Below are 16957 nucleotides of genomic sequence, written 5' to 3' on the forward strand. Positions count from 1 at the left end.
GTCGGTGTTTTATCCCGCTTGTGGTTTAAAATTCTTCGCAAAAGAACGGAGTATACCGCAAGCAAGGATTATGGTCGTTGTTGCACGACAATGCCCCTGCGCACAATGCGAAGGCTGTGCGCGATTTCTTGGTGAAGAAACGCGTTGTTGTCCTCGATCATTCGCTCTACTCCACAGACCTGGTTCCAGCGGACTTGTGGCTGTTCCCAAAATTGAAGATGGCCATGAACTGGGACACGGCATGACTCCATACAGGACATTCAAGAGGTTGCGACGACGTTCCTCAGAACCATACCGAAGGAGGACTGCAGGCACTGCTTCGAGCAGTTTCACAGGCAGTTCCAGCATTACACTGAGTCGGCGTGGGACTACTTTGAATGACCCATAATAAAAATTAAACATTATTGATGCCTTCCATTTTATTTGACAGCAGTCACCTTCTCACTGGGACACACCTTGTATATACAGGGTGTCTTTTTTAAGCGAAACAGATAAATGAAACCTGATCCGAAATGATGTTCTGGTCTGACCTACGTATTGTGCTCGGCACATGTTTCACTGAATGACATAAATGACTTTAGGAATCACAGTCAAAGTCGCCATTAATTATGACGAAAAAATTAGAATTAGTGCTTTGAAGTACTTGGGTGTTTTGCATTAATTTGTATATTTGACACTTGTGATCATCGCACGGGTGGCAGCCGTTTCCTGGATGCGCTGCTTTGCTAACCTTAGAGCTAACTAGATTATCGTGCAGGTTAAGCGCGCGCCTGTAGGTTACCCGCGGTGGCTGAGGGAAAATTTGTTCCATGTGCTCCGAGGGATCCCAAGCAGCACAATGTACTGAAAGTCGAGTACACTAGAGGGGGACGGGTAGGTGGAAGGCCTTGAATAGGCTCGCGAAACTAAAAAACATTGAAGAGACACAGGAAGGGAGTTGCCTCAGGACAGAAGCCGCCGATATTTGGAACAGAGACTGTTCTTCTTCTGGTCCAGAAGAAGAACAGTCTCTGTTCGAAATATTGGCGGCTTCTGTCCTGAGGCAACTCCTTTCCTACATCTCTACCGGTTCGCTGGATTTCTACCCATCTACATTGATGAGACACAAACCGTCCACCTCTATTGCACTCGACTTTCAGTATACTGTGCTGCTTGGGATCAAAGCTCACCCTGTGGTGACGGTGTAGTATACCGTTAACGCTTGGAATATTACTGCTGAATCTTAAGATGAAATTTACAGAACCATTATATGACATGCGTTTGTGGTTTTGGAACAGGGCATTGCGATCTGCTTTGCGGGCTTCGTTTAAATTAGGTGGAAATTGACCACTAATAAATGTTTTCTCAAGTTCAGTTAGATTTCTGTCCAGGTCGTTGTCACCGGAACGATGTGCCTGAATCGAAGTGCCTGGCTGTAGCGGATGGCAAGTTTAGTACGCGGGTCACAACTGTTATATGCTTGATACTGTTAAAAATGCGTAGGTTTACGGAACAGGCTTGTGCACTTGACCCCGTTGGTTACCTTTACTTGGACATCTAAGAAGTTAACAGTTAAATGTTAATAGGAATGGGTGAACTTAATGGCCGGATGTGCTTGGTTAAAGTCGCTGATAAATGTGATTAGATGATTTCCTGAGTGTGACCACGCCATGAAGATGTCGTCGAGAAACCGCTTGTAACGCGTGGGCTTCTTACGCGCTTGGACTGAAATTCCTCCTCTAGAACTCGCATAAAAATATTTGCATAGTTAGGTGCCATTTTTGTACCCTTAGCTGTGCGATTGACTTGCAAGTAGTGCTTACCGTCGAATTCGAAGTTATTTTTCAGAATAAGGTTGAGAAATGTGGATAGGTACACCGATAGTATAGGAGGAATCAGCATATTTTGAAACCGACCTTTCAGCTGCTGCAATGTCATCTTCGTGGGGGATATTAGTATACAGCAAGGAAACGTCTAGCGTGACCATAGCTAACTTGAAAGAAGAAGGCTGACATTCACTTATAACCTGAAGAAGGTGATTGGTTTCCTTAATATAGGATGGCAGTTTATGAGGTGTAGCTTTAAGAAGGTACTCAACAAAGCTTGAAATGTGCTCGGTAGCTGTGCCGTTGCATGAAACTATAGGGTCCCCTGGATTCCCAGGTTTATGGATTTCAGGGATCCTATAAAACCTGCCAACTTTGTTGTCACTGGGGAGCAGATAGTCGTATAGGGTGGAATCTCTCGTTTTACTTGTCTTTAGAGCTTTTAGACTACGGATAACATCAGCGGTTATTTCGTCTGTAGAGTCAGCCTTGACGAGTTTATAGAATGATGGGCGAGATAATTGCCGGAGGCCTTCGTTAATGTAATTTTCTTTGTGCATTACTACGATTGCACCACCTTCATCAGCTTTTTTAATGACTATGCACTGCGGTCCCGAAAATCAGAGCAGCTGCGCTGCTCAGACGACGTTACATTTGGTTTTGATTTGCTGTTGCATAATTTATTGTAAGCGTTAATGATATCCTTTTGAACTGCACGGGTGTGCATGTCCAGAGCCTTTTCACGGTTAGCCTTTGACGCAAAGTTGGATAGCGTTTTGAATCGGTTGAAATCTGACTTAGGTTTGGCATGAAAGTATTCCTTCCGACGTAAATGGTGGGCGAAATTATCTAAATCCAGATGAAGTTGGTATTCATCGAGCTTGCTGTTACTGGGATAGGATGAGAGGCCACGGCTGAACAGTGAGATTCATGAGATTCACTTCGTGGGACGATAGATTAACGACGTTATGGGACTTTTTTGGGAAGCACCTGCGGAGATGAGGTTGCTGGAGTGGGATCTGTTTTTCTGGCAAGCACTTGGTAATCTACCGATGGCGTATTCGTCGTATGTGTATTATTTATGTGATTACAGTGCTGAACTGACACACTGGGTTCAAGCGTAACTGGCGTATTAACGTTGTCCCTGACTAATTATTGATGTTGTACTGGCTTTCATTCTCCAGTCAAATTTGATCTCAGATCGGTGCAGGGAACAACGCGAATCTTATCTCATTTACAAATTCCAATCAACTATTAACGAAGATCTCCGAGCACTTTCAACAGTAAGGAAACTGGTGGCCTAGATGGGTATGCTTTCCTTTTCGTTTTTTTTTTTTCTTTTCTTTTTCAGCTAAGACCTAAGCAAAGCTCACCCTGTGCTAGCTCCCCAAGCCTGAGATCCCCACCGGGACTTGACCTTGGCCAATATTCTAGAGTGTGACTCACCCACGTCCGACACATGGTGTACTTGCACAGATTGTAACGTCAACTACCGAACCTATTTAAGCAATCTGTACTCCTGTACCTATTTAGGCAACCTGTACTCCCCATATACTCCTTTTGTCCTGACGAAGGCAGTGGCACTGTTGAAACGCCGACCCCTTGCCCATTTTACTTTTTAACGTGTCCCTATGTAATGATCTAGTGCTTGTAACTTCCCTAAAATCTGTTTCCGCGTGTTATTCTGCAACTTCCGTAAAACTTCATGGCAGTTTGATCAGCTTTTGTCCTCAACATATACATATTTCTCTCGTTGTCACCCTTTCTCAACTAACATCGTGCTGTTACTCAAACAATGGGCACTGCACCTAGAGTCTTATCTTAGCTTATTTAGTGACTCTAACTGCACCTACTTCCTAGCGTCCTACAGTTACTTTTGCTCTGTTCAAACCCGGTGGAAGGCACGTACTCATTGAGCAGCGGAATCAATGATTTCATTTTTATTATCTGCGTTGTTTTTGGATGTTATGAGTCGGTAGTTTTATTGCCTGACAGTTATGAGATGAAATCGTGAACTGTGTCTCGGGGGTGTTGAGAAGATCAAATCAGATTATTGCGGTAACAAAATAAAGGGCGACGTTTTGGTGAAAACGCCATCACTATCCCCCCCCCCCCCCAGCTCTCTTCTGGGGACAAAACTTCTGGGGGTGTTTCATGATTTGAGGAACAGCCTAGTGTCAGTTGAGAAAGGCTGACATCGAGATGGGGAGTGGACAGAGTTGTTGTGTGCAGTGGTGTGTTGAATACTTTTTAGTAATGAGAGGAGAAGTTTGCATTTTCGATTATAGTTCCTCAGAGCACAGGAAGGCACCGCGGCTTCAATTCTTGCTGCGTAGACTCCCCAGGGTAGTGCACTACAACTGTGCAATTACGATGTCAACCTGTTTTAAATATAACGACGATAAAACCTGAGACACGGAACAGAAAAAAAAGACGACATGACACGTTCCCACGTCGTCTTTTTTCTGTTCCGTGTCTCAGGTTTTATCGTCGTTTTACAATGTACCAGCTCGCGTGCACCCTTGCACTTCTACCACTGTTTTAAATAGTTATGATGATTAATTATGAAAGTTGATTAACTGCCGCGCTAACTACTGATACACCGCCACCTTTGAGAAGGCCTCATTGGGAGTCGATATATTAAAATACTTTTGCGAAAGAAAAATAAGTCGCAAATTTAACAAGATTATGATCAGACTGACGCACCCTGTATGTGTGTCTGTGTGTGTGTGTACGCATTTTAAAAGCCATGCAAGACGAGCAACAGAAACTGTCATGTGACCTTGACTAAGACAAATCACAGGAGGAACGAAAGACGCTGATTTTTGCAGAGAGCGTGTGCTCACTTCTAAAAAGGAAGGAGAAGAAGAAGAACAAAAATCAGGCCCATTTAACTGCATAGCTCTGCCACAGTTTCATCAAATGTGACATCTTGCAAAATCCTGGGTAGCTCCTGCTTATTCCCGGAAAATCTGACGTAGGAGTACAATAAAAAATAACGATATAGGACAGTGCGTACATGCAGAAGGTCATCCACAAAGTGTCCCCTCAGTATATTTGAAGCGTCCCCAGTGATCGCACAGGAATGTATTGTGGGGGTAAGCGTTGTCTCAAATTGACTTCGTGGTAACAGCTTCAGGACCTGTTTGCAAGATGTTTCAGGATGTTTATAATATCCCGTCGACGTCACGTTCGCGACATCTTCACCACGGGGTGTATTTTCTTGGGGTGTGTTGTTAGGGCTGCTGTCTTCTGGGGATGTTGTCGCCCCAGTGGCCTATGGGCTCCCCGTGGCGCTAGTGTAGGGTTCTCTGTTAGACATCCATTTGGCGCTTGATGAAGTCGTGAGTGACGCAACGGGTGCAGCGATCAGATGTGTAGTTTTCCTAGTTCTCCATCAACTTTCTCATATATCAGCTTCATGTAGCTCGGGAGCTTATAGTTCAAGTTATTCAGTGAGAAAACAGTTCGGTTGCCGAAAATGTGCTGAGAAACATTGGATCTGACAGGCGTAATTGAGAAAAAGCGGTTTCATAGTCACTTTTTAGTGAAAAGAGTACAATGAATGAAGGGAAACCCCGCAGTGTGGGCAGCAGTATACAATGAATGTTGCGATTTTAGAGGAACTTACCTTATGAACCAAGCAAGGTACGCTCCTGCGATCTGTAACATTTCATAGGTCAAAGTAAATACACGATCGTACCTTTACTAGAAGAGTGTGACTACAAGAAGATGCGGTCTGTACCAAATATTTTTTTTTCATGAGTTTTCCTGTTCTGAAGGAAGGACTGAATGAGTCTAATGTGCCCAAGAACAACCACAGGAACTTTCACACGTCGAGAGCCATGATAATGCCCATATCGGCTTACTGCAGCAATACACGCCGACAATGAGTTAGAACATAAATGGGAGAAATCCCAAGTCATTGTCCGCGTGTACTGCTTCAGTAAGCCTATATGAACTTGTACCAACTACCCCGCGTTCTCCCCCTTGTTGATGATAATGCCACAGTATTCGCCAGGTTTCCCTATGCGCACGGCACATGTTATTGGTTTGATATCTACACGCAGCAAAAGTAATTGCTGATTCACGGTAGCTTAGTTGCTTCCTGCAAGACATGTCACGTCCAAAATACGTACGTACTTTTCTCACATAACGAGGAGAATTACACAACCCAGCAGCGTAAAGTGCAAATAATGTTGAAAATGTCGAAATCCAGGCGGCACAGGAACACAATGGAGTGGGGGATCCGACTTTTGAACGGGCGATAGTGGCCGACTGGTTCCCAGTCGTGTGGGAAAGGAGGCGGCATAGAGCGCAAGAGAACACGAGATCGTCCCCGAGTACCCTGATCATTTTCCAGTCTGGTCTGATCTTGGTCACGTGACCAAAAATGTACGATCGCTCCCTGATGCTGCTCCGTTCACTTCCCCACTGCTAGGCGTCGACTGTAGCAGTCACGTGACCCACTGTTTCGATACTGGCCAATCATGGCTCGATCAACTGGTCCTGGTTGTGTAGTCGGAGACTCCGTCGGCCTCGTTACGAGTAGCCGTGCCAACGAAACTTTCGAGGAATTTCGACATTTTTTTAAGGAATTCATCGTGGGGTAAGCGCTATTTCCTTCAATGGAACACCTCGCATTGATAAGCGTTACTCGTAGATGATTTTCAACATGAATGACACCGCTCTAGAAGGCTTCCTTCAGTGCAGCACCGCATGGTTTCGGCTACAGCTGTCCAATGCGATTTTTTGCGATGCTTTTCGGATAACGGGCAACGTTTTGAAGAAGATACAGTTCAGTTGAGTGTGGAAGCGCAATATATAGTGTAATAGTGTACTTGAGATTAAACGAAATAATCATAATCATTCAGATATAATCATTTCTCAGGTCGGCTTCGTGCTGCAGCTGTGCGTGCAAAATTCTGCGTGCACACAGAACTGGAACCTGGACGTCTTCAGCTCAAGGGTGGTTATGCTGAAAGTTAAAGCTTCCCAGAAAGACAAATTCACTTGTGAATCCAGTATCCTGCATTAAGTCGTCCGCGTTATATGCACACTGGCATGATCTTCAATTGAGAATGTCACACCGGACCACTATCGGGCAGTGCGAAAACAAATCAATGCCTTGATGGAGGGTATCAATGAAGAGTATCAACAAGATTTCTGCCTCAGATAGTTTCTTCCAGTGATGATGGTCAAGACTTGTCCAGCATATCTTTCCATACCATGCTGTCAGTGGTATGTCTGGCAATTTGCTCTGTATTCAATAATGTGTGTGTCTTGTGGTTTGATGCACTTTTCTCGAATAGCGTAATACTGACCCCAAACTATCGTCCTCTTTCAGAATCTACCCGGTACTTTGTTTACGACACTATGAACCTATCTCGCCGTGGTGTTTGCTTGCAAGAAATACAATCTGGTACGCTGTGATGTCTTTGTTTGAAAATACTTTGGGTATGCATAATAAGACGCCGTCATAGCAAGAAAGCCATTATTAAGAAAGACATTTTGTTGATACATGAATATCTTCCGTAGTTCTCTTAAAGAGACAAGTGCGAGTCAAACAAAACAAACAAACAAACAACTTTGTTACAACATGATGAATGCGGAATTGCTCTCTACCCCACCGCTGGTGGTGATGCGAGGAATGAAATAATGAGTCCCTTCACAAGAAGGATCGAAGTCATCTACATATGCCATACTGGTTCTGGAATTAAACATATATCACCCTTGTGGTAGCCAGGGTGTAGAAATATTTTCTTTTTATCTTTTAAAGAGGGAGTAGTACGAGCTATATGACGTGTGACGACGGGTGTGTGTAACTTAGCTACTTTTTTCGGCAACTTTTAACCTAGCTTGTTGCCTTTTAACTCGAGCAACGTCTTCAGGAACGTTTCATTTTTGAAGTAACTTTGACACAGTAAAAAGTGCCAAGTTCTTTTTGTTCGGTTGTCCTTTCTAAATATCGCGAGCTGCGTCCTCCCTGCCTATATGACTTGAGACGACAGCGACGTGCACGGCGGGATTCGTGCATGGCGCGTCTGACACCCTTGTTGTTTCTTTAACTTTACAAATATTTGTTTTTGCCATACATTAGGAAGCTCTGGTGTCGTTTGTTTTAGTGACGAACACCGTATAACAACAGAGGGTATTGTGTTGTAGGGTTTAAACATCGCCTGGTTCTACGATATGTGCGTTGAGGGAAACTTGTAGAACATAAACTCGCTTCGTGCTCAGTCCAAGAACCGCATACGAGATTCAAATCTGGCGGTTCTTTAGGCGATGCAGCAGTGCGCGCCTGGTTGGGGATTTTCCTTGCCTGCACCAGGCGTTGCATAACACAGGGATTTGAATACAAGCAGTCAGTAATCCATTCAATGAATATATATTCCCCTCCCCCAGTCAGTAATATCATTACGCGTTACCTAGCTAAAATGTGTTGCATTGCATTACTTCCCATTTCTAAAGCTGCATTATGTAATTCTCTGTATTATTCACCAAGCTGATAAATTGATTGCAAGCATTACATTGACATGAGCTTGAAGCCCTGACAACGGGACAGGAAGGAAGAACCAGCACGTCATGACAAAGCCGTCAATGCAGCTTCAATTGTTTTTAGTTTGTTTAGCTTCAATCTGTTTTTATGTTCAAGGAACAAGCTTCGCCGCTAGCCGAGCGTCTGACGTGAGTTGCGGTTTATCAGCAACTCTACTTGTAACCACAGTCCCACCCCTGAGAACAAGTGGCATGACGGCAGACCCTTGCTTATTACCCCCCACGAATCAATCGCATCCGTTGCCATCAGCTGGCTCTTCTACAGTGACATACATGCAACTGCGCGTCGCTCGTAGAAGAGCACAACCGGCTCATGGAAACCTCTCTTGGAGTGCAAATCATTTTACCGCAGTTCATGAATGTATCTCATAGTCATAATATGACGAATTAGTTATGCTAGACGAGAAGCTTAGTGTTAGTCGTTACGGTAAATTGCTTCAGATATGTACTGCTTGTATTGTTATTTGTTACACTATAAGATACTCGGCGCAAACTGCTGCATCACGTCATGCAGTAGCAGACACATGGACAATGCCGCCGTCGATTACGCGCATGTATGACGATGCCCGACATCTCTGCGAGTGTTTGACTGGGCCTTCCCTATAGGTTGTGGCATGGCATGTTTTTGTTGCGACGGATGTATTGTATTGTATTGAGACAAGTGCTCACCTCTCCAGCAACCTGGCTAATATCTTCTAGTACACCTTGTCCCTGGAATTGCAGAAAGATATTCCAAAATATTTATCATAAAACGTGAAGAAAAAACAATGTACAAGTTTCCGGCGATGCAGAATCAAAAATAACAACGACGGTTAAGAGCATCAACTGTTTACTATATACATTAAAACCAAGACTTTCGTGCAGTAGGCTGCACTTCTTCGGGTTTTATCATGTCAGAAGTTTGTTTGTTTCTTTTATCATATTGATCATGTCAGAAATCACACGCCAATCGTCTCAAATCGTGTTCTAATACAGCAGCGTGTTTCAGCCAAGCGAAACGTTGGAAACCGAGCACTGGTATACCACATCAGGGACTGAAGACATTCACAATGTCATCCTGCATCCCTTACTTCACACAGCAGTGGAGCCACATAGGGCTTTAATTCAGTAGCCCTGTTCCACTGTTCGATATTCTCAACTCATCGGCATCACGAGCCACTCCCCTGCTCCAGGTAACAACATCAACAACAATAATAATAATTGTTATTATTATTATATTAATTATTAGATGAATCTATGAAGTGAATATTTGATGTTTCAGTAGGTGAGATAGAACTCCAAACCTTATATGGCCAATGTGTGATACTGACGGTGAGGTCTTTCCGTAAAGTACAGTTAACATAGTTAACAGTTGCTGCTCCAGGTACCCCAACAAATGTCGTTGGGGCTAAGCAGTAAATGTTTCAAACTGAGCGCCAAGGTAATCAACATATGACGCATAAGGGGAGATTCGACTCAACGGAGTACTCGCGAAGCGCTGGTTCAAAATCTTCGTAATTCCACAAAATTATACTAAGCCCCTGAACAATTGGGACGCATGCACTTAACATGCGTCGTACACGCGAAGCTGAAGCACATTGTCTTATGCCTTTCTGATCTCCTGTAAGCATCATAATTACGGTGCATCTTGTCTGTACGACGAAAACCACAAGAGTCAGGGAAGGCAGGCTACAGTCAGTCCAAAACAAGGCTTTGTTTCAGACGGTTGAATATCTAGTATGACCTAGTACGATCCACTCACCGCATCCACAGGTGTAGAATACAAGGCCATGCCAATCTCGAATGAACAAGAAAAAAGAAATGTTAATCATATCGCAGCGATATAGCTCCTACAGGGCACCGGAGCCCAGTTATACCGGTAGGCACTGTATGTGGTGATCCATGATACATCCTGCACCATTCACACTTTACGGTATACATCTCAATCTGAAGCTAGTTCCGAAGCTACGAGAAGTAGTTCGAGGAATTTGTATATCTTTTCGGCATAAACAGCTTGTACTCTGGCAGGTAGCTTTTGTGTAATATTCAAACCTTAAAAAGTGTGTTCTCTAAAGCGCACTTCATAACAGTGTATATAGGAAAAACTATTGTAAAAGGTGCGTTATATAACAACACTTCTTTCATGAGTGTATTCCATTCGAAGAAGCGGAAGACATCGCTGGCAGAGATTCTGCAGCCGACCTAAGGAAGTCCCAGCTTGCAACCGTACCTAAATCGGACGACGGTGCGTCACTGGTACCCGCCGTTAGCGCGGAAATACTGTTTGATGAGCGTGAGTTCTGTAGTGCTAGTCCCCTAACTTCCCTCGTGTCCATAACGGCAAGCGTAAAGGCGTGAAGGTCTCTTAAAGGTTACCAGGGGCATCTTTCGGACATTGTCCCAGCACCCCTTGCGCGAGTGCCAACCGCCCAGCGTCTGTTTTCAAACAACCAAAGGTAATGGGAGGAGCAGCGCCACTTTGTTTCCCGCATTGTCCACGGCGTCGCGCTTTCTCGTCGGACTCCAATTTTGCCAGATTGGGCTATTTTCAGAATGGAATGGAGTCTTAAACACCGAGTTGCCTATTTTTTGGCTGTTCTGCTGAACTGATAGTCAGCAATCCCGCAACACGCAAGAAAACGATATGAGCGGATTTTCGAAGCACATCTGCTCAGGAGCCCAAACAGCCGGCGTCCACAGCAACCCTGGTGCATCGACAGCCGAACGCAGGACGAAGTTGCCATGGTAGTTGCGAGGCGGATGATCACATAATTGGCAGTCAGATGGCTGAGCGCAGTGGTACGCTTGTCGTGCAGAAAATATACAACCCAGAACCAAGGAAATACTCAAACAGTACAATGGTCCACGCGGGTGTTTCTCTGGTTTTGCATTTTTTTTCCTGGAGATTCCGGCCGGTAAAACACAGGTACTGAGTGCTCGAAGTATAATTAAATGTTAAGAGCTCTATTCAAGAGAGCGCATGGGGGCATGAGCCGCTCAGTGCTCAGTACTCAGAATGTCATGGATGCTCGCTGAAAAGTAAACTTTTCGATATTAGCAGTTGTGGGTGAGCCTTTCACGCAACACCCGTTATAGCACATATACACTCATTATACAAGCGACAAGACCAAACGAGTGTCTCGTTTAGTCCCGTGTTGCCCTCCCTCTTGATTGTGTGTCCCCTCTAATTATTTCTCAGTCTCAAAGAAATGTTGCCCTTCAGCCACAGACTTCCTGCCCTCTTGTTTACGTCACACCTGGTCATAAAGGAAAAGGGCCGTGCAAACGTCGTGAACAGGTAGCTACTTTTTGCCTAGAAATAGCTATGCTTAGTTGGCTACATTTTGGTTACGTGACTACAGAAGTTGGCTTCGTGCAGTTTTTACTGTTTTGCACGTCTGTGGGTTTGACGAAGTTATTCTTGGAAGGGGTAAAATACTTTCCGAAACGATTTCTCCGCTTTTGTCCTTGCCGTTCGTGCTTACCCAGACGGCAGAATTTAACGTCTAGGTGACATTCCACGGAAGACGCACTTCAGGAATTGTAGTACGTTCGCATTTTACAGACATTGTGCATTTTACTTTCTCCCTGAACGATTACGCATCCCTCGAACGAAGGCTTGGCAGCAATGATGGCGCCGTGCATCAGTATCACGATAGCGTAACACGGCGCGCATCCATTCAGTTGCGATCCCTTGTGTGACCGTTCCTTCCGAAGAATCAACGACATGTGTTAGGAGCAGCGCATGGGTCGTGACGAGCACGTTCTCGTTCCCCATGTTTACCGAAAGAGCCGGATCCCGTCCCCGCGCGTGCTAATGTTGAATTCCAATGACGGATTGGAAGCACTTCCTGAGCAAGTCTGACTGCTCTGTCCGGAGCAGTTATGTTCTATAGGTACATTGAGAGCAGAGTCTTCAAACTGCAGTTCTGGCGCTGCATTGATGCCAAGGTCGCTGCACGGAGCATCGCCGACTATACTCCGAAAAAATCTGCAGATTTTACCGGAACCCCCGCCTCACGTGGTATCTGTTGTATCAGGCCTTCACAGCTCAGAGTCTTTGCCGAAAAAAAGAAAAAAAAAAGACGTCATAAGCACATGGTACTACTACGTCGAGTATACTAGTATACTATACTAGTATAGTAGATACTTATTTGCCGAAGAACATTGCGCGGTCCCAGATAGGTCGGCAAAGTTTCGAAATAGGATTATTTCGCGTGCAGCCGGTCTAGCGGGCAGTTGCGAACGGAGTCGCAGCGCCGGGACGACGTCGGATGACAGCGTCGTATGACCGCATTATTATTGCGTTGAAAGATAACTGTTTTCCTGGGTTTGTTCGTGTGTTAAGCTGGAACCGCATGGTGCGTACTTCAAGGCTTTAAGCCGCTACCACGCAGAACGAACCGGCGAAACCACGCGATCCAAATCGAGTGGATCAAGTGCAGGTCGTGAAGCGGGAAACCCGCCAAGAAAACAAAAAATAAATAAATAAGAACGCTTAGTGTTGCCAGTACATGTGCAGTATACACTGATGCAAAACATACTAGAACACATACAGTATAAAAATATGTGTTAGTTACAGGAACCAGATTTCGATGACAGAAAGAAAAGCAACTAAGCAAGAAAAGAGTTAAGGCTTGTTCCGACATGTAGCTGATGTTGCGGTTCGAAAAACGAGCCTTTATTATGATGACGATGAGGATGGGGACGATGGGTCTGAAATCCTTCTCACAACTGCCCCCACCCCACCCCCTCAGGAGAGGAGCTCTCCGGGCGACCTTCTTGTGGAGGGCGAGATTTGTTCACAGGTCGTACGATGTATGGTTTGAGGCGTGAGACTCAGTGGACCGACGGCGCCGGTCAACGGGATTGTCCAGTGGCTGGATGAGGCAGCTTACATCATTGAGCGCTCGGAGTACCTTATAGGGGCCAACGTAGTGGCAGCGGAATTTTGACGAAAGGCCAGGCTTCCGCAGGGGAACCCAAAGCGAAACAAGTTCCGCAGACGACAACCAACGTTAGTGTGGGACGCGTCGTAACGCTGTTTCGCTGACGCTTGCGTGTCGAAGTTTCGGCAGCGGGCAATCTGTCGGCATTCTTCTGCACGGCAGGTAGCGCTCGCAAGTACAGGGTTGGAGATATCAGGCACGTAAGGGAACAAGGTATCAATAGTATGGAGTGGCCCACGGCCGTAAAGTAGGAAGAAGGGGATGATGCGAGTTGTCGATTGTGTGGCAGTGTTGCACGCGTAAATCAGGTATGGAAGGAGGTCCTCCCAGGTGTCTCGACGATGCGAGATATTGAAAGACAGCATGTCGGCGAGGGCGTAGTTGAATCGTTCCATGAGTCCGTTTGTTTGTGGATGGTAAGGAGACGTAAAGTGGTGCGTGACACAACAGCTGGAGAGGACCTCCTTGACAATCTCAGCCACAAACTGGCAGCCTCTGTCGCTCAACAGAATTCTGGTGGCGCCGTGCTGGAGGAAGATACGTTGAATAAAAAAACTGGGCAATATCAGCAGCTGTAGCGGAAGGCAGGGCGGAAGCAACGACGTATCTGGTGGAATCATCAATTGCCGTTACAACCCAGCGGTTTCCAGAAGTGGACAGGGGGAGGGGACCAAAGAGGTCTACTCCGACCCGTTCGAAGGGATGGAGGGGGGGTGGCAGAGGATGTAGATAACCAAAGGACATGGCGGTAGACTTGCGTTGTTGGCACAGTTGGCCATGACGACACATAGCGATGGATGTTCCTGTACATGCCCGGCCAAAAAAGACTTGCGACGGATCCCCTCGTAGGTCTTGAAAAAGCTAAGGTGCCTCGTCTTGAAGCTGTTCTGAGGGGAAAGTGCTTGGGTCCAGCTGGGAAAGGCACATGACATCCTCATAAGAAAGTACCGGGGCGGAGTTCTCGTCTTGCAGTGGACATCGGGAAAGGCCATCAGCGTCGTGGTGCTTGCCTCCAGACTTATAATGCACAGCGAAATCAAATTCCTGGAGTCTTAGTGCCCAGCGCACAAGACGTCCAGACGGATCTTTAAAGGACGCAAGCCAGCAAAGAGCATGGTGATCGGTCACGACCGAGAAATGACGGCCGTATAGGTAAGGGCGAAATTTGCCAATGGCCCAGATGACGGCAAGACACTCCTTGTCGGTGGCTGAGTAGTATTTTTCTGCTTTAGTCAATGTGCGACTGATGAAGGCAACTGCTTGCTCCATTGGCGCATCCGGGTGGCGCTGTGCTAAAACTGCACCTATAGGCCTGCCCCACTGGCGTCGGTACGCGCTTCAACGGGAAAGGGAAGGATCGAAATGCCTCAGAATAGGGGCGGCTGTAAGCAGAGCTTTGAGCCGCTCAAAAGCAAGCTCGCAGTGAGAGTCCCAGTGGAAGTTGGATTCGCATGAGAGGAGAGCCGTGAGAGGGGCTGCGATATGGGCGAACCCCTTGATAAACCGAAGGAAATACGATGCCAACCCAAGGAAACTCCGCAGCTCATTGACACAGGTTGGCTTCGGAAAATCGGAGACGGCTTTGATTTTATCAGGATCGGGAGAAATACCGTTTGCAGAGACAACGTGACCCAGTATTTTAATCTTCTCGAAGCCGAAATGGCACTTTTTCCCGTTAAGCTGGAGGCCCGCAGACTGGAATGCGGAGAATACAGATTCAAGGCGAAGCAGGTGGTCTTCAAATGTTTCCGAGAAAACGACAACTTCGTCCAAGTAACATAGGCATGTTGGTTATTCCTGGTTATTTTATTGAGACGTCGGTAATCAATACAGAAACATATAGATCCATCCTTCTCAGGAACCAGGACGACAGATGAGGACCAAGGGCTCGAGGAAGGACGAATTATTTCTTTGGACAGCATTTGGGCGACGTCCTTATCAATTTGTTGTCGTTCGATACGGTCGGTCGAACATGATACGGTCTTTGTCGAAGAGGCCTTTCAGAGCCAGTGTCAACTCAGTGTTCCACGTCGCGTGCAACCCCAAGAGGTGACTTATCAAGGTCAAATATATGTGCATAATTTCGTAATAAGAACAGAAGCATGCCTCTACTCCGATCGTCAAGCGAGGGAGAAACAGTTTGACGTATGGCCGAGCCGTGCACTGGATAAGGGAGAGTTACCGCGGCGTCGGCAGAATTCTCGAGAGCATGCTCGGTGCCGAGCTTCACAAGGTGGCAACGACAAACCCGCACGGCAAGAGGAAGTGCTCCCATAAAGTGTTGCTGACAGGGAGAGTCGTCTTTCCGCCGTCAATTCGTGAGAGGGAAAACGGAGCGACGAGACCTTTGCGGGCGAGCGGAGCATGGTGGGGAGACAGTATCACCTCAGGAGTACACGATGCTTCAGAGGAGACGGGATCTATGAATATGGTAGTATGAGGGGGAAGTACGGTGTCGTGCTCAACGTGCAGTTTAAGGACGCAACAGTCGGCCTCACTGGCGTTGAACGGGCCTGTAGGCAAAGTAATCTCACCGCGAGAGTGATCGATAGTAGCGTGATGCTCTTGAAGGTAATCGCAGCCCAGTATAATGTCATGCAATGTAACAGGGACGACTCGGAATTCCACAGGGAAGCATACATCGGATATCGCTATACGGGCGGTGCAGGAAGCAGTCGTGTGAGAAACATGGTTAAACGCCGACTTGAGAAGGAATTCACCTTTGAGCTTTACTTTGCGCAGCTTCTTGCACATCTTCGGAGACAAAATACGAACAGAGGAGCCGGTGTCAATAAGTGCTGATGAAGAATGGCCATCAATGGAAACGTCGATGCAGTTTCGAGGATGCGGTGGGGGGACATTTGAAAGCGGTGCAGTCGATGCAGGACGACCCCCAGGAACTGCAACTACGTGTTTACCCGCTGGGGATGAGGGGATGTAAGGCGTATGGGGCTACGTAACAGTGGCCTGCGGCGACCGGCCGGAGACCGGGAGCGCGGTGAACCGGCGTAATCGTCATTCCGGAGTCCGTCACCGGATGTTGCGGCGGGAGGCGCAGAGTAGGGATAGCGATCAATGGCGTAACGAAATGGGCGGTCTGAGGGACAGGCATCAGTGTATGGCGCCGAGGGCCATACATGCAGGGCGCAAATTGCAGGCGGCCACCCCAGAAAGCCTCCCGTTGGCGTTTCCTGCAGAGCCTTATTGTATGAGCGCCTTTAATGCCGCAGTAGTAGCATGTTGGGCGACGTCGGGGTTGGTCCAGAAACATGCCGAGAGGAAGTTGAGAGCCTGGAAGCATGGACGGGGAGTAGATCATGGACTGCTGTCGGGCTTCCGAGACTGCAGCTATCGCCGGACTCGGGTGGATATTTGACCGACCGAACAACGTCAGCGTACGAGGGCTGGAGCTGGGCTGTGTTGCGCTGTCCAATTGCGCTTGCGAGTTCTTCCCGTACCACCGACTGTAGAAGCGCTGTTGACTCAGTAGATTGGCTCAGTAGTTGACTCGTAGGTGGTGAAGGCCTGCAAAGTTCTTCCCTCACCATCTTTCGGATCAAGAGACGTAGATCACCGAGGGACACGATTACAGAGGCGCCGTACTGGAGATGGGCTTCCTTCGTGCACAGGTTTCTTGCGTCCTGTAGTTTCTTACAGAATGCAAGA

General features: G+C 46.7%; 1 protein-coding gene across 2 annotated transcripts in view; it reads right to left on the reverse strand.

The window, feature by feature from the left end:
* Positions 1–16957, reverse strand: part of LOC135376045 (uncharacterized) — a 259567-nt gene that overhangs the window by 3555 nt on the left and 239055 nt on the right. For both annotated transcript variants that reach the window (XM_064608649.1, XM_064608648.1), the window contains 3 exons: positions 10105–10140; positions 9033–9074; positions 5437–5468 (listed from right to left, as the gene is read on the reverse strand). In XM_064608649.1, coding sequence (XP_064464719.1) covers positions 5437–5468; positions 9033–9074; positions 10105–10140 — 110 coding nt within the window. The remainder of the gene's footprint in view (positions 1–5436; positions 5469–9032; positions 9075–10104; positions 10141–16957) is intronic.

Source organism: Ornithodoros turicata, unplaced genomic scaffold (assembly GCF_037126465.1).
Source record: "Ornithodoros turicata isolate Travis unplaced genomic scaffold, ASM3712646v1 ctg00000996.1, whole genome shotgun sequence".
In the NCBI taxonomy this organism is placed as follows: Eukaryota; Metazoa; Arthropoda; class Arachnida; order Ixodida; family Argasidae; genus Ornithodoros; species Ornithodoros turicata.